Source organism: Anolis carolinensis, chromosome 4, assembly GCF_035594765.1.
Source record: "Anolis carolinensis isolate JA03-04 chromosome 4, rAnoCar3.1.pri, whole genome shotgun sequence".
Lineage (NCBI taxonomy): Eukaryota > Metazoa > Chordata > Lepidosauria > Squamata > Dactyloidae > Anolis > Anolis carolinensis.
Window position 1 is genome coordinate 34,776,348 of NC_085844.1, and position 24,299 is coordinate 34,800,646.

At 38.4% G+C, this 24,299-nt stretch overlaps 1 protein-coding gene across 7 annotated transcripts in view; it reads right to left on the reverse strand.

Annotated features, from left to right (window-relative positions):
- The window catches only part of ralyl (RALY RNA binding protein like), a 322,684-nt gene that overhangs the window by 61,274 nt on the left and 237,111 nt on the right, over nt 1-24,299 (reverse strand). For 4 of the 7 annotated variants that reach the window (XM_062980215.1, XM_062980217.1, XM_062980216.1 and 1 more), the window contains exon 3: nt 6,217-6,246. The exons of 1 other annotated variant lie outside the window; for it this stretch is intronic. In XM_062980215.1, coding sequence (XP_062836285.1) covers nt 6,217-6,246 — 30 coding nt within the window. Of the gene's footprint in view, nt 1-6,216; nt 6,247-13,716; nt 13,900-24,299 lie in introns of those variants that run through there. 2 more of the 7 variants (XM_003219542.4, XM_003219543.4) reach the window with 2 other exon arrangements.

Consider the following 24,299-nt stretch of genomic DNA (forward strand, 5'->3'; position numbering starts at 1 on the left):
CAGCAGTCCTGCCGGCATAAGGGTTTAACTCATTGTGCCTTTGGGGATTAACCACAGGTTCACCATAATTTAGGCGTGATAGCTGAGTGCTGAGACGGTTGCCTATAAGTTTGTAGTAACCCTATGTTGAGGGTTGAAGATAGGAGAAGGATGAAGATAAGAGAGAGAGTGTTTAGAAATACTGTAAATACTGTGTTAGTATTTGTACTATTACTGCAACTTAAGAAAGAAAAGCCTTCCAGTTGGAATGAACCGCTTTATTTATTTATTTATTTATTTATTTATTTATTTATTTATTTATAGTATTTATATTCCGCCCTTCTCACCCCGAAGGAGACTCAGGGCAGATCATATTGCACACATATGTCAATGCCATGACATAGAACGGAGGCAGAGACAGACGCAGGCACGAGCTGGTCTCGAACTCATGACCTCTTGGTCAGAGTGATTTGTTGCAGCTGACTGCTAACCAGCCTGTGCCACAGCCCGGCCTTTGTGTCTGCATGTTGTTTATGTTCCTGCGGAGACCACTTCACTGCAATAAGGAATGAAGAATCCCTTCTGCTATACAACACGGAATTTCATGCTGATTTGAACTCCTGACAGAAGCCACCACCCACCCCTGCAGCTTGGGTATGTTTCCTTTTTTCCTTGAAAAAAGCAGGTTTGGGAGTGGTAAGCAATCCACCTTTGAAAGTGGGCATGCAAATTGCCTTCATGGCAAGGAATGATTTTTCCATTGTACTCCATAGCATAGAGCTGGGTGCACCTTATCAGGACATGGACCATCTTGCCCCAGTGATCTCTGTCCTGACAAAATTTCAGATTACCCTGCAATGTCTTATATTAGCGTGCTGCCTTTGAAAACAGTTCAAAAATTGTAGTTAGTTCAAAATATAGCAGTTAACATAGCCATTAATAAAGTCATAAAGTCATAGAATAATAGAGTTGGAATGGGCCATTCCAACTGGAGCTCAATTTGACATGCTGGTTTGAGTTTTAAGGACTTTTCTGGCCTAGAACTGTGATATCTGAAGGATTGTTTGTCCATCAAAATGCCAACTGGTGAAATCACATTTTTATGATAGGCCACATATGTATGGATTTCTATATTTTGTCCTTACAATCTGAATACAATGAAACAGGAAAAAAGGATAGTCACAATATCCAAGCAATCATGTTCTTACACATAAAAACACAAAAGCACCAATTTTCTCAAGAGCAAGTGTGATGGAACAAAATATCCCCTTCTGCTCATTGACCTAAGTGCCACTGTTTTCAAAAATACATAAAGACAGCAAAATTACACCTGAGAGGCACATTAATCCAAAAAGATTCATAGCTTTGTATCTGTCATAAGAAAATAATGCATAAGTGCATAAGACACTTACATTTATTGGTCATTAACTCTCTCTTTGATACTACCTTCCAAATGTGCACATACTATTACCTACTCATGTAGAATATAAGTAATAGTAGACAGAGCACAAGTAAATAATGTAAAATAGTTACTATTAACATGTCCATGCTGAATATAGCATATGGTGAATTTTACAAACATTGAATCTGAAAACAAGGTGAGCCAAAAATTGAGATGAGATGGGGGGGAGCCTCTCATTTCCCCTTTTTACTGTGTCAAATTGTAGCTGGATAGATTTAAAAAATGCTTGAATATCATCATAACATTTCCTTAAACAAGATATAGTTCTTATTTTATGTCTCTTTCCTCCTGTCCCAGTATAATTCTATCTTTGTAGCAGTGGCATACCACTGGGATACTGACCTTGGCTTGATTTCCAGTAGTGCCAACTCAGACTTTAGCCGTTGTTTTACTTTCAATCCCAGTGAGGATTTAGACTGAATATTAGAGATGTTGCATTTCTTTTGGAGACACAGTTCATCACCCTGGACACCTCCTCCAAAGTTTGGAGCAAAACCCAGAATGAATTCACCACGACACGGACAGGGATGCAACCAGCTGCTGCTGGATCCATATAATATCAGGATCAATGGAAATTGCTTTTACATGGTTTCTTCCTATGTTGCTTGCATGTTCAAATCACAGAGTGAGGAGAGTGATATGTTCCCTTCCTACACCAACATCTTAATCCCAAACAGAGACTGCTAAGGAAAGCATCTGTGCAATTCTTTGGCATCTGTCATCACTGAAGCTGCTTCATTTTAGAGATAGATCTATAAACAATAATTTGAGTTTTATTGTACAAATGTGCTTTCTTCACAACGTACCCTAATTTTGCAATTTATATCAAAAGTATTTCATACACAGAACCAAAAAAAGAAAGAAGAGACCTTTGAAATCATGAAGGATACAATTTACCATTGACCTAATGCTTTGCAATTGAATGTAAAGGAATAAAAGCTGACAATCTGACAGGAGAAGAAAATTGACTATGGTACTAAGAATGAAATAAAGGCAGTTAAGCACAACTGCCATCTTTCTTTGTAACCATAAAGAAAGGGGAACAGCGCTGTTGTAGAATAAAAAATGTTAAACCTAATATACGATGTATTTGAGTTTACAGTTATTATTAATAGCTGGCTGGTTTAATCCGACAGATACCAGTTTAAAAGTACAAAACTCCCATTTAGGAGACAGAAAGCATACAGTGGGTTTGTAACTCTTGACATAATGGCAAGAAGCTCATTCAGGTTGCCCTATATAGCTTTCAGAATGCATAGATACTTGCCTAGCTTAGTATAGTTGGCCTTTACAACCTGTAGTAACCACATGAGCTTCTTATATAAAACAAGCTGTACCAATCTGGAACAGCTTTACATGTAAAAATTAATGCAGCTGCTCTTATCAGCTTGCTACTGATAAAAATGTTTTCTACTGTTTACAGAAATTTGGATTCTCTCTCCTTGCCAGATAGAGCTTGATTTCCCTCCAAGCCAGTTTCTGGAAGCAAGAGACGGAAATTCCTTCTGTTTTGGCTCTGCTCACACAGACTCACATCACATGCATCTTCATTTTTAGCATATATGAGATGTGGGGAATTTCTTCATAAGTGCGGTGTCTATGTCTTTTGGAAATGCCATTGTCAGCCCTTGAGCGTTTTCCTTTCTCAAACCTCTGTGGCATTACTGTTGGGGCTTGTACACTGAGAAGGCACACAAGCTAGATGCTGGCATTGTGCTCCTATTTTGTACCAAAATGACCTAACAGGCTGAAGTGCTATCATTCATCATCCTTGTCTAATATTTTCCCCATACTTCTGGGTTTTCTGATTCACCAACATTGCACAGCACTAACACACATACAAAGATGATGACACATATCCAAAAGGTTCTAGTTAGCTGGATATCGGTGGAGATGGGTGCCCAGGAATTAAAACCACCTTGCATACAAAAACCAGACTTTTCCCCTCTTCCAGTGCTACTGAGATTTATATTTTTCTTTCTGGAGACCTCAGAACAGTGTTTCTCAACCTGTGGGTCCCTAGGTGTTTTGGCCTACAACTCCCAGAAATCCCAGCCAGTTTACTAGTTGTTGGGATTTCTGGGAGTTGAATGCTAAAACATCTGGGGACTCACAGGTTGAGAATCATGGCTGTAGACCAAATTTTAAAACAGTGGTTTTCAGCCTGGGATCCCCAGGTGTTTTTGGCCTTCAACTGCCAGAAATCGTAACAGCTGGTAAACTGGCTGGGATTTCTGAGAATTGTAGGCCAAAAACATCTAGGGACCTCAGGTTGAGAACCACTGCTTCAGAAGCATAGCAATGTTTGGGAAGATCTGCCCATGCCTAAGGACCTGGCAATCTTGTATTTTCAATTAAAAATTAAACTTCTGAAACTTCTCAATTTAAGTACTACCCCCCCATGCCCCACCCTATGTATTAATTGCATGGTCCTGGTAAATTTATTTTTTCAAAAATTAAAATAAAATTTATTTTTTATTCCAAAGCATATGCACAACCCCAAAATTTGTCTTGAATATCACAACTGATCTTGCATTCATTTCAAAAATTCATACTTGTCTTATCCAAATTCTTCACTGTGGAAGCAACTCTGTGTGTAATGTGTGTGCACATGCACACACTGAATTTAGAAGACAATATTATGCAAGCAGAGGAAAACAGCACAAGTCTGCTTTCACAATGGTACTTTCCTCTGCAACCACTGTCCCCAGCCATTCAAAGAGGGGAAAAGGTCTTGCAATGTGATGCAGAAAATGAGACAAGAATTCTGGTGGGATTATGAGGAATGCAATGAATATAAACCTACCAATTTTCATACCCCTGCATCTCTCTCTGTCAACGCTGGTATATATGCACCTTAGTAACTAGATGAAATAATGAATTAAAAAAAACCGCTCTATTAAATGATTTTGCAATTTCTATTAACCTTTTGATTATTAGTTGCCCAATTCCTGCAAGCCCTCCATAATTGAAACCACAGGCATTGTGGAGAGGCCAATGTGTGACCTTGCAGATAAATGCAGCGACAATGTGAGGCTTACAAGGGCATGTTGGGACGAACTCAAATAAAAAGTGCTTATGTGTGAAGGAGACAATATTACCCTAGCCTTGTGATGGGAAATCTTTCTCTAAACTCATTTACAACTCTGTCAGTCTAACCCTTTGGGATATTGTCTGTGGAATACAGACACCATTAATCCTAAAGTTGCATTTGTTCACAGTTAGAGGAGTTCTGCTATCATTCTAAATTCTAAATTGTCAACAGAATTGAGACACACTTGAATGTCTGCTTTCCAAACCACTGCAGGCTGTAAATACTTTTCCTACAAAGGTTGCAATGATCTATGGAAAAAAACTCTCTTTAAAATCGTTTCTGAAAGAATAAATGAATCATCTCTGGAGGAAAAGAAAGGTGAACATTTTGATGATAATGATGATTGATGATGATAATGGGGGATGTATTTGCTACTATTCAGGAGCTACAACTTTCCTTCATGAGAGAATCTTCTAAAGATCATCATATCTCGGTAATGATTATTGTGAGCATGTCACACAGCTATCAACCACATAATGAAAACACTCTCATATATTCGAACAGTTCTTTGTATCGGGGAAGTGCTCTCCTATAGGGTTTAGAGCATTGCTTTTTACCCAGAGCCAGATAGGTTCTGACTTAAAAGACTTACATTTAAATTATGCTGCTTCCCCCACCCAAGTAATATTCTCTTGCATTTAAGCAAGGTTCCAATTATATGGTGTGTGTGTGTGTGTGTGAGAGAGAGAGAGAGAGAGAGAGAGAGAGAGAGAGGGAGGGACTTGCATATATTTTGGTTGTCCCAGTTCATATGTCTATATGCACAATATACAAGTAATTAATATTATTTTAAAAAAATGAAATATCTCTTCCCAGAGTTAAGAAAACTGTACTTGGTCTGTCTGCTGGTGATGGACCTTGCCTCTTTATCTTTAAACTAAGACTGAAGAGTGTTTCAAACAGTGGTTCAAATAGACTACTGCCCTCCATGAGTCAGGACACATGTACTTACTTGAAGTTGTACTTTTACAAGGTTTTTCTGCCTTCTTTTCCAAATAGTGCTGGTACCTCAGCCCAAATCCCAGAATTCCATAACATTGAGCTATGGTAGTTAAAGTGGTGTCATACTGCATTAAGTCTACTGGTACTCCCATCTCACACTTTTCATTTTTGGTGGTTCATTTTGCGTTTCAATTCTGTTTGATTTCAGTGAGATATGCCATTTCACATCTTAGGGGATTTAGATAGAAAGCTTGGTTATTTTCTGCCACACAGGTGCCAGTTTGTTTCCAAAGACAATTCTTTCCGAAAAACCAATTATTCTGAGCACTGTACATAGATTTCCGCTCTAACTTCCAATTTACATGCAGCTGCAGCATGACATATTTGTGTACCTTGAAGTTTAAGGATGTTCTTTCTCTGATCACTGCCAGGGACTCCTTAAAACAGGGGCTCATTCACAGTATGCAATTATAGTGCTTTTATTCAATTTTATCTGCCCTGGTTCAATCCTAGAGAATCCTAGGCTTTGCAGTTTAGGGAGACTTCTTCACAATTATCAGGTCCATGGCAACTCAAGTGGGATGATAGTGCTACAAATGTGTAGTGTGCATGAGCCCCTGCTCCTTTGACATATGCATTAACTAGATTTGTTTCCCCCCCCCCCCCCAAAGAACTAAGGTTTGTCAGTATAACACAGAGGTTTAAGTAGCAATCATTATGAGCTTTAAAAACGCCTTACCTGATACAGCTTTTTCCTTTACAATTTTATCTAAATAAAAACAAAATGACCATATTGAAATCAATTAAACAAATGGCTCTTTCAACAAGGAGACATGTTTCTCATTTTTTGGTTTACTACTGAATATATGAAGCTACCTCAAAAACTGAATATTAATGTTATGTAGTAGTTAGACTGGGGAGGTATGAGGTGAAATTCCTGCATAGTTCCAAAGCTTAATGGATAATCAACCTAGTTGTTATCTTTCTACCTAACCCACCACATAGAGCTTGGCAATTAGTTGCTTCTAATTTATTACCTTAGCCAAGGTTCAATTGATTACATTATGGTTGTTACAACACCTCCAATAATTCCATTAACACTCAGAGGCTACCCTATTTCTCAATTTCATGTCTTGCAATGTTTGTTCCTATAACAGCCAGCATGGAGTAGTGGTTTGAGTGCTGGGCTATGACTCTGGAGAACCTATTATGGTTTTTTGGGGGACATGATTTGTTCAGAAATTGTTTGTCTTTGTCTCCTTTGAAGCTGAGAGAACATGACTTGCCCAAGGTTCCTCAGTGGGTTTCCCTAGCCAACGTGGATTTGAACCATGGTCATGAGAACTGTAGTTCAATGCTCAAACCACTACACCATACTGAAAAAAGGACATTATTAAATTCCTTTGCAGTTGACTTGTTGGACCACTATACTAAAGTTCTATTAGGAAAGTGTCCATTTTCTCAGAGGCGCTGGTGCCCTGTCCTACCACAATACAGAGTCCAAACCTTCTTTGACTTACTGGAGATAGTTGGTGAAGTAGGCTTATCTGCTTTCTCTTTCTCTCTCTGCTTTGCTGTTCATCTATGTTATCTATGGTTCCCAAACTTATTTGGTCTACCGCCCCCTTTCCAGAAAAAATATTACTCAGCGCCCTGGAAATTAATTTTTAAAACATTTTTAATAGCAATTAAACAGAAAGATATATGTACCTGTGGCCATCACCGCTCCCCTGGATTGCTGCAGCCCCCACCAGGGGGCGGTAGCGCCCACTTTGGGAATCACTGATCTATGCTCAATAAGTCATCCTGGCAACAACTATTGCTTATCTTGCTGGTTGTAGGAAACCACATACAGTTTGAGGAGGACCAACTAGAGATTTCTGCTCTTTCTCAGATCAAGATTGTTGTATGTTACTATAATACAGCTTTAAAGTCTGTGTCTCTCCATCTTTCTTTAACTATTTTACCAGTATTTATATTGTTAGTTCTAGCTAGAAAGAGCATAAAGATGGACTTTTATGAAAAGGGGTGTCTTTGACAAATGCTTTAACAAAGGTATAACTGTATCTGACCAGCAAACAGAAGTATACGATGTCATGAGGATTATGGTCTGTGCTCAAACCTGACAAATACAGTTTATGGATATCCAAATGTCTGATGTATCATGAAATTAAGGGCATAATAAATAAATGGTGGTTTCACATAAGGAAAAGAAATGCCAAATCTGTTCTTTCTAATTAGTGAATGTCTTCAGTGTGCTGCTATATTTTTCTGGTTAAAATTTCACTTCATTCACTGAAATAGCTTTGAAAATAGTTTTTTTCCTGGGGAAACATATAATTACCACTAATGTAATACATGGAGGTGCTATGACAACTTGAGGCATTTTCAGACTCTAATAAATACACGGGGAACTCAGTAATGTCAACTTAATAATATAGCAGAGAAGAAGTAAAGGTTTGTTCCTTTGAAACACGGATAAAATCTGGAGATTGTGACCTGCATAGCACACAGTCATCTGAGATTAGAAAAGGGCAAAAAATAATGAGTCACTTTTAGGATTTGTGTTCAATTACATCAAGGATATTGGATAACTACTTTCAAAAATCTAACAAGAGCTGGCTAAATTTCTACTCAGTTATTCATACAAGGTACCAAGGCAGAGCTAATAAAAACATTTTGCTCCCAGATGTGAAAGACAAGGGGCCATCCTCACCCATGATTAAAGCAAGTTGGGTCTAGAAACCCTAGCAATATGAAAATGCCTTCCAATTAACCAGAGACACCAAGTCAACTTAAGAAGCTCAACGAACAAGTGATCTTATGGAGGGGAACAGTATGGAATCTACAAGGAATAGCCAGGAGGCTGTCATTGCTGGCTTTTAGAATCAGCTGCTTTTGGCATTTCTCTTACACTTCCAAATGGTACAGCAGGTTCTATATCAATGAAAGTATTAGACCCCCCCCCCCCCCCACCCAATAAGAATCTGAGAACCTTATTTTTTCAAATTGAGGTTCTCGGGAGTCTCCAGCCAACATGGCCATTTTTGACATTTAATTGATAGCACTGTCAATCACCTTTTAGAACTTAGTCATCTGCTGAATAATGTACTCCCATTGGGCTGATTCTGTAGGGTATAAATATAAATATCAATAAAGGAATTCAATTCAAACTTAGCAGGCTCCCTTCTAAGCAACACACCTGTTAAAAATACTCCAGGTTTAAGCAAATGTGTGGTAGGACACATTCTTGTCCAGTGACTCACTAACCGATAACATTATTTCACTGTTCTTTCTTTTCTGCTTTCCACCACCACCTCCAAGATACCAAAAACCTTGTTCTGGAAGGTTTTCCAATCCTGCAGAGTAGATTAAGGGCACAGATGTTTGGAAACAAGTCCTTGTGTTCTTATTATGAGGTTCTTGCACATCACTGGATTGTGGTATAAAAGTAGCTCAAACTCACTGCTTGGACAACTATGAAAACACCATTTTATTGTTGTTTTATTTCTGAGATTAGCTGAATACTCAGCTCCAAACCTGGTTTACCAGCAATAAAATCTTTCCCTTTATTATGTGTGTCCTTTTGATCCAAACCGATAATGCAGTAATCAGCAAGAGCCAGCATGTGTCTGTCAAACTAATCTTATATCTTTTTTTCAATCACGCCACTAGTTTATTGCATGCTGTGGATGTCATTTTTCTGAATTTCAGCAAAGCTTTGATAAGAGCCCCCCATACCATTTTGATTAACAAACTGGTTAAATGTAGAATAGATGGGAATATTGTCAGATAGGCCCCTAATTGGTAGGAAAATGGTGCATCATGCATCATCATCAATCGCTTTGCTTCAAAATGGAAGACGGTTACAAGTAAAGTGCATCAGGGTTGTGTCCTAGGGTCATTGCTCTTTGATATTTTTTATCGACAATTTAGGATGTACATAAACTAGAAAACTGGACTGAAATTAGTACAGTGCATCAAAATCCACAAAAGATCAATATCTTTGCTGGCCAACTGAAATGAGAAAATCCTTTGGGTCATTGTTTGGAAAAGTAACTATAAACACTCCAAACCTAGAAAGAAGTTGTTTCAAGGTCATTCTCAAGGACAAAAGATATACAGGTCATGCTGGATGACCTGTTTATCTTGACCCCATAATTACAAGCATGGCTTATTATCATACTATCTTCTGGTTCTTTTATGAGAGGGCCAGATATAAAGTCTTCAATTAAAATCAAAATCTCTAGAACAACCTTTTAGATATTAATTGCCCTGTTATACATTATCTTTATTCGTACCACTTAGAATCAGCCTTACAAAAATGTATTCATGTAGATGTTTATGCCTGAAGTCCAAACTTTGTCATATATAGAGTATAGCCACTGAAACTGTTCTAGTTGAAGTATGACTACATGTGACTCTAATACAAGTTTTACATCCCTCACTTTAATCATGTTCTGACCTCATCATACTTAGCCCTGGAATTGTCCTACGATGCTTCCATTCCAGCTGGAAGATGGTTGGGCACACTGCCCATCATACGATGCTGAGAAACTTCATGTGGAGACCCCCACTCCAACTGGAGTGGAAGCGTAATTTGACACTTTACTCTCAACACGGGAGGATTCTCTATTAGAGCCAGCATACTTCTGTGCTGCCTGAGTGAGATTCCCCCCGTGTGATGGGCTTAGCGTCACTGTGAGGGAGTGGCACTTAGGATGACTGATTCGCCCCAGCTGCTCCTCATTTCTGTGGCTAATATGATGTGGTCAGTTTACTTAAAATTGAATAATAATAATAATAATAATACAAATATAACATTGATGAAGACAATCTGCACTGGGCTTGTCTCCCACACCAACAGGTTATACCAGTAATGTTGACTTGGTGCAAGAGAAATCTTTTGCCTTTTGCATTTTTTTTTAAATCATAGCGTATTGAGAAAATTTAGTTCTTAAAATATCCCTTTCCAATGTCAGCAGTTATTCCCAGCCTTAGAATGAGAAAAATGACCACTAAGGTCTTATGTGTGCTGGTGCTTCTCTCTTCAAAGAGAAGCAGCTGCCTACAATTTACCTCGACATTTTTGGCTTCCATTTTCCACTAGCTTTAAATGCATAAATGGTGATGATTTTATTGCTAGTAGCTCAGCCATTTTGTGCTTTATGTTAAATGCTCTGATTTCCAGCCTCTGGGTAAATCTATCCTGATGTTCTACTACTCTACATATTCATATGCAGCAGTCCTTGAAAAAAATGTAATGTATATTTGAAGTTTCATTATTTGCAATTCTTTCCCATTTCATGTGGCATGCAATTTCATGAGCAAAATACTAATTGGGATTTTTTATTAAACCATTCAAATTGCAATAAAACTATCAGGTTAGTTTAAGCACTAAAATCACTTGTGAAGAAAAATAAATTTCAAAATATTAATAGGATATATTGACCAATGGTCATTTCCAGGAATGGAGCAAGATGCTTCCAGAAAAGAGATCTGAGACTCTAGAATATTTCCCATTCCCAAAACCTTGTACAAGCATTGACTACAAAAGTGAGTTTATTATTAGTCAGCAAAAGGTACAGATACAATACAGATCACAAAACTTTGCCTCTAGGATTAGGCAGAGATGATAAAATACAGAACCAATTTGAGATTAAAGAACTGATAACGGTGTAAGAAAAATTACTGCAGTTCAGTAACAGGATGAGATTGAAAAAGCAAAGAACTAGACCTTGTGGGAGTAGCTCAAAGAGATGTCCAAATGATGTGATTTTAAAAGAAAGGATTATAAATAGTTAAGATAGTTCTTTCAATCTGCTTCCAACATGCCGTTCATTGGTAATATGGTATATTATTTATTTACTTTATAAAATTTAGGTGCCTTGTTCTTTTATTATATTGGCACTATTCAAGGTTCTTGTATGTGTCTGAACGTGCCTTCAAGTCACCTGGCAACCCCATCTATTTCATAGGGTTTTCTTAGAGAAAGAATACTCAGATGCTTTTGTCAATTTCCTTTTTGGAAATATAGCTTAGCTTATATACCTGGGTATTTGTTAGCCATTTCCTAGCCATGTCCAAGCCAAACTGCTCTTGCGTAGCTTCCAAAGTCAGACAGGATCCAATACCTTTATGAGAATTATAGCAAAATAAAAAAAATGTACAATAGCATAAAAATTAGGCAGACAAAAAAAAAGCATAAATTGCATTTAAGTGTGCTAGAGCCCAAATGAGTGTGTATTTTACAAGCTAAAGACATACACAAATAAATGAAAACTCAAAGCTTGATCAAATCTGGACCAATCCATCCAACCAGTAAACAATTTTTCTGTTGGGAGATAGGAACAGATCAATCTCACATGTTGCTTGCTAGTCATCACATAATCAATGGGCAGTTTGCCTCAAATCTGCGATTTCCTGCTTCTTGGCAGGGGGTTGGACTGGATGGCCCATGAGGTCTCTTCCAACTCTACTATTCTATGATTCTATGATTCCATTCCTGCTCTCCAGGTAGGGAAATATGAAATGTGGTCGTATATCTTGCGAGCTTCCTTCTCCCAAAAGTTCCTTCCAACAAGTCAAACGATTTGATACTAAACCAGGGTGGCATGGTTTGAGTGTTGGACTATGACTTGGGAGACCAGGGTATCAATTTCTACTGGATGACTTTGGGAATGTCAAACACTCGCAGCCCTAGAACACCATGTGTTAGAGTAGCTTGAGTAGCCGTAAGTCAGAAATGGCTTGAAGACACACACAAAAACATTTAGCTGTTTCCACACATCTTCCTCTCACATTACTTCTAAACTGTTTCCCAGTTTAGCCCAGCTCACTTCAATTTCTGGATGACCTTTCTTTGAGTTCCTGCATCTGACCCCACGAAGGTTTTTTTCTGCTGGCCGAGAGTCTATGAAACGGACCCAGACATGGTTGCCCACAACCCCAAATTGCTGTATATTTTCAGAAAACAGGCTAAAGAAAAGCAGGGTACTAAGTATACAGAAAAAAAGTGAATCAATCAAATGTTAGCCAATACTAAAGCAGATCCACTGAACTAATGGGACTTGCGAAAGTACTGATTTACCAAGCCCCTGCTGATTTAATTATGACTAAACATTGTATTGAACTAACTTTGGAACAACATTAAACTGGGTGTACCTAATGCTACACATTCAGATGCTTTTAGAAGTGTTTAAAAAAAAAAAGGCTAATGGCTTTTTCAAGTGCCACAGGGATCCTTTTGTTGTTGCTGAATGGAGCAGAAACATTATTTTCTAAGTTGGAAGAGAAGCCTTTACGGGAAAAAATGGAATTAAAAACAGAACTTAATATTTTGACAAAAGGAAAAGGAAAAAAAAACACCTCTAGCTATTAATATATTTGTGTTCATTTGCCTTTCCTCTTTTCTTACCCAGCTTGTGTTCCAGCAATTAAAAAGGATAATTTTCTCTCAATTTTCATCCTTTTCTGTGTGACTGTAAGGGCACCCCTATTGAAGTCATGGCAAAACTTCTGTTGAATTTATTGCTGTTTTTTATCATCTATACACTAGTACCGGCTCAATAGTTTGAACCCTACGAGTCTGTGCATTTGACTCAGATGTGCTGAATTAGCTGTATTTGACATATGTAATAGATTATGCTGTATTTATTTTGAGAAACAAGAAGAAAATGCAACTGCTAATGATGTGGTTTTTTTTTTTTTTAAACAGATTATTTTCGGTTCACAGACATTTGTTTGACTTTTCCCTTTCTCGCTTCATTTACTGTCTTCCTTTCAAAAACAGTGCATGACAAACAAGGACAGCCTAATGTCTAATTTCCTAAAGTCACTTTGCATAAAATAACGTAACACTCCCTCCCACTGCTTTCCTGTTGCCCTTTTAGGAGAAAACCTTTACTTATCCAGTCATTATACTCTGTAAAAGGATTGCCGTGAACTTGCATTTGATCTCTATTTCCTTGTTGGTTTTATAAAGCAGTCACTTGCTTGCTGATGGTTTCCATAGTAACAAGTGTGCTTATTTCTCATTCTTCTGATCTCTCCTTTACCTAATAATACCGATACTGTGGTATAAATGCACTGAAAATCCCACTTGTGCCCTTCTTGTGTAATTTATCCACTGCAGAAGAAAGTAAGGCATAGTTCTCCATCAAATTAGGAGACGTTTCCTCCCCAGCCATATAGTTTATATAGAGAGAGGCAGAGAGATGAATGAATTATGGCTACTTACATCTTTGGCTCCTGCGTTTGCTCTTGTACATAGTCATTCCGAAGAAATCTTGCTCTCCAAAGACACTTCTCTCCCACAGTGAGACAAAAGAGACGAGCGCCTCTGCTTCCGCTTTGCAGTGAGGCAGTTGCTCACTGACAGAAGGTAACCAGCAACGTCTCTGCCCAAAGCCAGGGCTATACCATTCTTAGCCAATCTTGGGGAGATATTGCTGGCTCCACTACCTCCCATGCAACTTGGGGGCACAATGAACCTTGCTTCAGCCTCTGTTCCTGTGACACACAGCATGTCACTTTGGAAAAGAAAATGAATTGTGTTGCTTTCATGGTGTAGCAACTGCATAGTTTCACAGGGTGACTTCAGTGTTGGGTGCATCTACACTGTGGAATTAATGCAATATTCTTATTCTTTTGTTTATATCCCACTTTCTTATCCTAAAGGAGATTCAAAGTGGCTCAAGCCTGACATCACTTTGGACCAATGCTATCATGCTTGTAGTCTTATAATATCTTTAATCCTCTTTGTCAATAAGTACTGGTGCCTCTCCAAACTACAAATTTCATGATTCCATAGCATTGAGCTATTGCAGTTAAAGTGGCATCAAATTATATTAATTCTATGGTGTAGGTGTGCCCAGTGAAGAGATTCTCAGTTGGTAAGCACACACATACAAGTAATGAAAAACTGTACTCTTCCACTGTCTTGATTAATCCTCTGTTGTCCTACTTTTCAGCTACTTTTTCCTCCTCTCTCCCCACATTACATCAATTGCTGCAAATTGAGTAGTTTTACACTCAGTTAATTCAGCAAAGAGAGAAGCAAGGAGAGAACAAGTTTTGCCTTTCTCAGTAAGTTCAGGCAAAAGCAAATTGCTGCAGCATCTCCTAGCTTTTGTGTTCTTTCTCATTAATAACCTTCATTAATCTGATCACATTATGATGTTATTTGGCCACACAGTTCTGTTTTTCATTTATGGAATGTCAGGGTATGACATTGACATTTTCATGAAAAAATAATAGAAATAAAACTGTTCAAAATAAAAATGATTGGCTAAATACACATCTTTTTACAGATCACAACTCCACAGTTGTACTTCAATCTAAGGCTTCCTTTGAGCACTGCTGCACTGCTTGTCATATGTAGTTGAAGATGGAAAGTATTTAATTCCTTCCACTCAGCTAAATTCAAGGGAGTTTTGTTAGTGAAGAGTGAGGGCTGAGTAGGGATAAATATGGGCATAACTCTAACCCCCCCCTCACTGTCACTTCTATCAATGCTGATTTTTTTTTCTTATGTGACTCTCCAGAAAATTTCCTTAAGGCTCATGCCATATGTCAACCCTATCTGTTAGCGAACTTGCTTTTCAATTCACAGATTGCTTTCGCTATCTACTAACTGGCTGCCAAGAAAGGAGTCAAAAGTTTATGAAAAATATTAAAACATATTTTTTCTTGTCTTCAAATGTGTGTTCTTCTATCTGCAATGTTAATTTCTTAGCAATATCTGAGTATTTTCATTTTGTTCCTGCATTTCCATTTCACTTTTCTATGTGCTGATAAAAGAAAGGGGTCCAATAAAGAATCAGCTTCCCTTGGAATAGAGCAGAGGGTGTTCTAGCATCTTTCCCTCTATATGTTCTGGTTCACACAGGTATATAACTTAGTGATAGCTTTCAGAATAGTGTTGTGCATAAACATGGCAGATTAGGCAAACTCGAGAAAAGGAGGAGGGGGGATCAGATCAAAAATACTGACAAAAATTCAACTTAAAGGAAAGGAAAGCACTTGACAAGTTATACCACCTGTATGCCCTAAACACATCAGACCCTGTCTGATATGGAAAGTAAGTAGGGTCTACTCTAGTTAGTACTTGGATGAGAATATCACACTATATTTCACAGGAGGAATAGCCAAAATCACATCTGAATATTCCTTGCCTAAGAAAACCCTACACAACTCATGGGTTGTCCTAGTCACAGATGACTTTATAAGGTACATACACATACATACTTGACACAAAAAAATTAGTGTTGTTCCTGCCAACAGTATATCTTCTTGGATGCCTTGCCATTCTTGTTTTCTCACTTTTGTGTTTTCTCAGAATAGTCACTTCATTTTAGAGTGCCAGCTGTACCTAACATGTCTTTGTGTCAAGTATCAACCCTGTGTAAAAAAATGTTGGTTGCTCAGTGACTTTGTCACTTCAAGTATTATGTAAGCAAGCAATCAAGATGTGATAATAGGGTACTGAGTGAGGAGAGGTGAAGTAAAGCATTGGCAACAGCAACTACAAAATAAGACATGTGGGGTATGGAAGATAGCAGGAGAGGTAGACGTCCTTCACCATTTCAAGTACCCTGCTGCCTGAGGTGGATACCTCACACAGGGTAAAGTATGCTCTCTATACCAGCCCACTTAAAGCTATCTGAAGTGGGGGATTTGCATTTCCCCCCATTGTGCCAGGAACTAGCATCATACTTATGCCCATTAACAATAATTGTTTCCTTTTTTTCCCTAGAAACCTATCAGAAAGAACAACAAAATACAGTGTAATAATAAGAACGTATTTATCTAAGGCCCCTTCTACACTGCCCTATATCCCAGGATCTGATCCCAGATTATCTGCTTTAAATTGGATTATATGAGTCTACTCTGCCAGATAATTTTGGATAACAAGATAATCTGGGATCAGGTCCTGGGATATAGGGGCAGTGTGAAAGAGGCATTAGAGTCAATACATTCAAAACAAACGTGTTTTTAGAAGAGGTGTCATGCTATTGTTCTCCCCATCTTTCTGTTTGTATTTAATATCTTTTGCTTTGTCTTTGATCACTAGAACATAATCATGAGTTCAATTTACATGTATGATTGCTTAGACAGATATCTCTGAGGAAATCACATTGTGGCAAGAAGAGCAAATTAATCATGCAAATACCGTATGAATTCCCTTTAATGATCAGTTTGACCCTAAGTATGAAGAAAGCCAACAGAAGTCACATAAAAAAGGAAATCAAAAGCAAGTAACAGGATAGTTATGGCACTCTGAAGTATACATGGAACACTGTTATAATAATGGAGGAATCATCAAAGGTGATCATTCATGGCCAAGTATGATTGTCTTCCAGAGGTAAGAGTCTTGGCACTAGGGTTCCTAAATGACTGCGAAGGCCTATTCTGGATCCACATGGTCTTTTCCATTGAGGATATAGATTTCCATATGGAGGTAGTCACAACAAGGATTTGCTTGACATGCCTTCCTCGTTTCTGACTTTTGCCCCCTATTCATGCCTCCTTAAAATCTATAGAATTGTTGGTAACCACTGACTTCCAGTTAGAATACTCAAGAGCCAGAGCTTCCCAGATCTTGATGTTTATACCACATTTTTAGGTTAGCTTTAAGCCATCTTTAAATCTCTTTTGTTGTCCACCAACATTCTGTTTTCCATTTTTAAGTTTGTGGTATACTGTGCCTTTAAGCCACACTCTCTGGTTGTTACAGCTGTAATGTAAGAACTACTGATTGCTGAGATATATAGCTTTTGTGCACCCAAAGCCTCAGTAGCCTTCCTAATGTTTGGAATAAACTCTTTCCTACAAGACTCTGCTGGCTGTTGAGCTTCCTTCATACGAAGAATATTACATGGTGTCAGAAGTGGGATACAAACCTCTCCTGTGCTACAACCTGGAAGCTAGCGTCCCCCGAAAAAGGAGTGTTTAGACATGGAGTCATTTCGTCCTCCTCCTCCCCTTGCTATGCAAGGTAATTTGGCTGAGAACTGGAGACGGTGGGAACAGGCCTTTCAGTTGTATCTTGCTGCAGCGGGACTTGAGAATGTGTCAAAGAAGCGGCAGATAGCTATCCTGCTACATTGTGTGGGAGAGGAAGGAGTTTCTTTATATAATACATTTGTTTTTGCCAAGGAGAACCCGAAAGATATTGCAGAGGTTCTGGAACAGTTTAGGACTTATTTTTTACCTCGGAAGAACATTGTGTTTAAAAGGTTTTGTTTCTGGAACCATATGCAGAGTCCTGGAGTTACAAATGTGCAATTTATTGCTGAGCTAAAACTGAAAGCAGCCAGCTGTGAATTTGGAATGGCAGTTAATGAGATGATAAGAGATAAAGTTGTTTTTAGTTTACAGCAAGAGAAACTGAAACAAAAGTTGTTACAAGAAGCCGATCTTACACTTGAGAAGGCCGTGGAGATATGCCGGGTTGATGAGACAACGAGAGATCAGCTGAGAACCATGGCAATAACATCGGAAGAAGGAGTGTTTGAATTACAAGACAGCCATGGAGAAAACAAAGAGATTATAACTCAAGCTCTGGGAACCAGGGAGTCAAGACACAGAGACAATTGGAAAAATCAGAATAAGTGTGGTTATTGTGGTACAGCTCATGAACCTCGGAGATGTCCAGCATTTGGAAAGACCTGCAACAAGTGTGGCAAGAAAAATCATTATGCCAGGTTATGCAGGTCAAGGGTGACCAATCCTGTGAATATACAAGCCAGACAACACATTCATGAGTTGAATGTAAGTAATTTAATGATAGGAAAGCTGGATGAAGAAATGAAGGATACACAGATAACAAACAAGGCAGGATGGTATGCTGATATTTCCATAAGAGACTGTATAATTAAGTTTAAATTAGATACTGGAGCTGAAGCAAATGTGTTACCATTTAGTATATTTTCTAGAATACCTGGTGCAAAACAAATGTCTAAGAGTAAAGTAGTGCTGGTTGCATATGGGGGAACAAAAATACAACCAATGGGAGCAGTTGAGTTTGATTGTATAACAGCAAAAGGAGTGTATAATCTGTTGTTTTATGTGACAGATTGCTCAACAACCCTATTATTAGGCAGACCAGCTTGTGAGAATTTGGGTTTAATTTATAGGGTAGATCTGATACAGGCAGAGGGGTTATTAACACAAGAAAAATTGCTCAGCTTATATCCAGAAGTATTCCAGGGTCTCGGTGAGTTTCAAGGACATCACCACATTCACACTGATCCAACAGTGGTTCCCGTGATCCAAGGATGTAGGAGAGTGTCCTTTGCCATACATGATAGGCTAAAGGATACCCTTGATCAGATGGAAAATATGGGAGTTATAACAAAAGTTGTAGGACCCACAGATTGGGTGAGCAGTCTTGTTATCACTGAAAAAAAGAATGGGTCTCTGCGTATATGTCTTGATCCGCGAGATCTAAATAAGGCAGTGCGGAGACAACATTATACCATCCCAACAGTTGAGGAAGTTTTAAGTCACCTAGCTGGAAAGAAAATCTTCACAATAATAGATGAGAAAGATGGCTATTGGCAGGTAAAACTAGATAAAGCATCATCCAGATTATGTACATTCAATACACCGTGGGGAAGGTATTGTTTTAATCGTTTACCATTTGGGCTTAAATCCTCAAGTGAGGTTTTTCAACAGAAAAATCAAGAAACATTTGGGCATATAAAAGGTGTATATATGATTGCTGATGATATGATTATAGCAGCTGAGACAAGTAAACAACATGATGAGATTTTACATCAGGTAATGGAAACAGCACGTGTCAAAAACATCAAGTTTAACAAAGAAAAGATCCAGTTCAGGGTAAACTCTGTTAGATATATGGGCCATATTGTGACTGCAGAGGGAGTCAGGCCAGACACTGAGAAAGTAAAGGCAATTCAAGAAATGAAACCTCCCAATGGCAGACAGGGAGTGCTTAGATTTCTAGGGTCAGTACAGTATTTGGCAAAATACATCCCAAAAGAGGCAGAATTGACAGCGCCATTGAGAAGTCTGTAAAAGAAAAATATGAGTTTTCAATGGATGCCAGAACATCAGAAAGCTTTTGAGGCGATCAAGCAAAAGTTGTGCGATGCACCTGTACTGCAGTATTTTGATGTGACAAAACCAGTTGTTATCCAAGCAGATGCTTCAAAAGATGGCTTAGGAGCATGTCTCCTACAGGATAATAAGCCAGTGTCTTATGCTTCAAGGGCACTCAGTTCTGCAGAGAAAAATTATGCTCAAATAGAGAAAGAATTGCTTGCTGTTGTATATGCAGTACAAAAGTTCCATCAGTATGTGTTTGGTAAAATGGTTCTAGTTCAAACTGATCACAAGCCCTTAGAATCAATTTATAAAAAACCAATAGGCAGTGCCCCGGCTCATCTGCAAAGAATGTTGTTGCAGCTTCAGAAGTATCAACTTAACTTTGTATATACTCCAGGTAAACTTATGTATCTGGCTGATACCTTGTCAAGAGCTACTGTTGATCCCCCTGGAAGTCAGGAAAATCCAATAGGAGATGAGAAAGTGATATACGAAGTGAATACATTAGCCATGCACCCAGATAAAATGGGTTTAATACAAGAAGCAACAAAACGTGATCCCCAGCTTAGGATGATTCAAACATACCTAAACCAAGGATGGCCAAAGTACATGAGAAAGGTGGCTCCAATAGCAAAATCTTTTTGGCCGGTTAAAGATCACCTAAGGTATAGGGATGGGGTTCTTTTCATGGGAGAAAGAATAATCATTCCGGCAAGCCAAAGACAAAATGTTCTTGCACAGCTGCATGAGTCCCATCAAGGGATTCAAAGAACCAAAGAAAGAGCAAGACAGTTGATGTACTGGCCTGGTATGTCCAAAGATATTGAGTCAGCTGTTGGCAGTTGTTTTGTGTGTGCTTGTTTTGCCCCAAATAATCAAAAGGAACCACTTAAACCCCATGAGATCCCAGAAGGGCCATGGCAGAAGGTGGGAGTGGATATATTTGAACAGGACAATCGCTCTTTTCTGTTGGTAATTGACTATTTCTCAAAATACCCAGAAGTAGTAAGTTTACCTGATAAAACTGCAAGAACAGTAATTGTCAAGATGAAATCTGTGTTTGCAAGACATGGAACTCCATTAATTGTGGTGAGTGATAACATGCCATTTGCGAGTCAAGAATTCAAAGTATTTGCGAAAGAATGGGGATTTGAACAATGCTTTAGTAGTCCGGGGTATACACAATCTAATGGTATGGTAGAACGAGCCATCCAGTCTATAAAACAACTTACACATAAAGTAGGAAAGGCAAGGGGTGATCTGTATGCAGCATTGTTGGAGTACCGGAATACACCTGTGACAGGACTATCATATTCACCTGCACAAATATTGATGGGCAGAATGCTGAGAAGTAAACTTCCCATAACAACTGACTTATTATGTCCTAGGATTCCTATTAACGTGCGTCAAGATCTACAAAGAGCTCAGGAAAGACAGAAACATTTTTATGATCGAACAGCAAAACCCCTCAAACCACTAAGAGAGGGAGATTTGGTATGGATGCAATCCAATAATTGCAAAGAAAGATGGCTTCCTGCCGTTGTGATAGAAAAATGTAAACAGCCTCGGTCATATCTAATAAAGAATCAGGACGGTCGCGTATATCGGCGTAATAGGCGTCAATTAAAACAACGGAACCAAACACCCGAAACTACAATTCAAGGAAATACAACATATAATGGTTCTAAAGGGATGTTTGTGAACAAAAGTGACGCACATGTAATAGCAGATAGAAAGCCAACGTATGTGACATCGCATGGCAGGCCTGTGTTTGAACCGGTAAGGTACACTCCTTAGAAGGATGGTGCTGAAGACCATCCTCAACGGTGGGCTAAATACTAGTGACCTCTGGCCCCATAGAAGACATATTTTCTTACCTGTCTAGTGATGTAATGAAGCTGCCAAGTTTTAATGAGAGACTTTTGTAATTTTGATGTATGATTTTTTTTAACACTTTTATAAAATGTATTTTGTTTTGTCTTGTCAGATGTGTAGTTATTATGTATGAAGGGGAGATGTGGTATACTGTGCCTTTAAGCCACACTCTCTGGTTGTTACAGCTGTAATGTAAGAACTACTGATTGCTGGGATATATAGCTTTTGTGCACCCAAAGCCTCAGTAGCCTTCCTAATGTTTGGAATAAACTCTTTCCTACAAGACTCTGCTGGCTGTTGAGTTTCCTTCATACGAAGAATATTACAAAGTTGAGAATAAACTTTGCTTTGGGAGACAATTATTGGCCATTTGGACAACATGGCTAGTCCAGTGAAGTTAATGGTGGGGAATCCAAAATTCATTTATCCTTTTTGACCGCAAGATGGTGATCCCTCTGGATGCTGCAGGGATAAAAAAAGGCAGACAATGCTTCGGGCACCCTTTCTAGCCCCCTTCCCATATGGGGTGAGCAGAGTGGATCCTTAATAGGGCTGCTCTGTTGTGGACACAGCTGGCCTCTTATCTGTTGCAGTCTTCGTCCACCTTCATTGTAAAATGTGCCATGTTATCATCTGCTTGCTCCATAGTTGAGGATTTCTTTAGCTTGTTCTTTGTCTGGTTCCTCCCCTGTGACCTTGTTGCCATTGCTCTCATTGGATTTGCTCATAGGTTCATTGGGACACAGAAGCCCACTCTTCACAACAAAGTGACGATCCAGCGAGGGGAATGCATCAATAAAGCACATTGAATCAAGTCTTTTCTCTAATTCAGACTAGCTTTAGGAAAATTACAAACATGAATAGAGGAAAAAGACATAGAAGGAAGGAAGCAAACTACCTGTTGATCTGAGATGTTGCAAAACGTAGTTCCATGGCCTCTGAGCTGATATATAACTTCTTACATAGGATTTTGGGATTGCGAAATCCCAAGACACCTAACTCTATGTCACAAGAATTATCAGGCCCACTGACATCTGATGAAAGTGATTTGATTAAACTGATTCCAACAAATATGTCTAAGAATGCATCCCACACAATTAATTTTGTATGCTCCTCTCGCTTCAGTGCAGAAAAGTTTGTTCGGTGCATGATCAAATAGTTGGTAACAATGTTTTCAAAGCATTTCTGAACTGCAATCCATACTCAGTGAAATAGCACAGGTATCTGTTTAACTCCATGAATATAGAGATTAGAATCCAATCTAAAAAAGGCTTACTGTGCTCAGTTCCCAGAAAACTGTCATCTAGTGTGATAGCATCTAAGGCTGAGCTGGATATGAGCTGTTCCAAGTCTGAATTATCTTCACAGTTATCTAAAACAATAATAACCATATTCCTGGAGCTTTTGTGAAATCCTAACCAAGTAGCTTGGAAATCTGTATGTTCTTATAATCTTTATCAGTAAAATCAGTCTGTTTGAATGCTATATCAGATACATGATCTATCTTTTCCATTTAATAAATACTGTAAAATGTATTAATAAACAATAAAGATGTAAATTCAAGTTGACAGTGCTTCTGTTTTCTTATATATCCTTTAAATCAAATCTGAAAGGTGAAATAATTCTAGTTAAAAGGAAACTCTGCTCCAGATAATGAAACTTGAATATTTCTCCATTAACTGGGAGTTTCATTTTATCTTGCATTTTGGCTATTACGATTTGAAAGCAAATAAATAAATAAAAATAAAGTACTTAATATGCTTAAGATAGAATTTTGATTAGAGACTTTTCCAGGTGTTGTGCTGGCAACAAAGGGATGAGCTTTTATCTTGAAACGGACAAATTGGTTTTCTCCCTTATATTACAGTTCTCAATGATAACAGCAAAATTTAATTAATTGGCTACCACTAGATATGATGAATGCAGTCCACCAAAAGCAGCTGTATGAATTTCTCATTAAAATGAACAGCATTACTGCTATTGTAGTATATAATAAGACTATGCACATTTGGTTCATGGCATTGTTCACTGTTAGCCTCACATTCGGGGAGGGAGGGTCAACATTCTCCTGATTTCCACCAAAATACTCTATGGTTTATTTTTGTGCTGAGGAGGTGGGAATCACTGAATGGGTCATTATCTTCTTTATTATTCTTGATTTCTGCTTATAGTTGGGATAAGCCAATTGTTTCTGGACCTCCTTTTAAACCAGATAAATGGTGATAAGCTGCTTTCTCAGACTGCACTGTGCCATCCCATATATTTACATGGGGAACTATGCAGCACTCAACTTATTGGAATTTACTTCTAAGTAGACACATATGTATGGTTAAACACAAAAGCCTACACCAATGGAAATTACACAGATGTTAAATTACCAAATTTCTTTTGATTCAACTGCTCTGCTTTAGTTGAAACTAACTGGAGGCTGACCAAAAACTTATTTAAAAATGGATGCGTTCCTTTAAAAAATCAGAATTAGCTCTTAGTTACTTAAAGTTCAAAAGAGGAACCTTATGACACTTGTTCCTCTCTGAGAAATTTCTTTCACAATTACCAAATGTTGAGAGATAAATTAAAAAGTTGGCCCATGCCACACAGCCTCTGAGGATGCCTGCCATAGATGTGGGCGAAACGTCAGGAGAGAATACTTCTGGAACATGACCACACAGCCCGAAAGACATACAACAACCTTGGCCCATTCTGTTTGGTAAGCTTGTTTCAGCTAATTAATACTGATACAGTTTTTTGTAATAGGTTTGGTTCTAAGAGTGTCTCGTATGCTCTGGATCTTCTGTCTGAGCTACTTGTTCATGTCACACTGTCCAGAGAGGCAATTTACTCCATTTCCCCCAGTTAGTCCAGTCACACCTT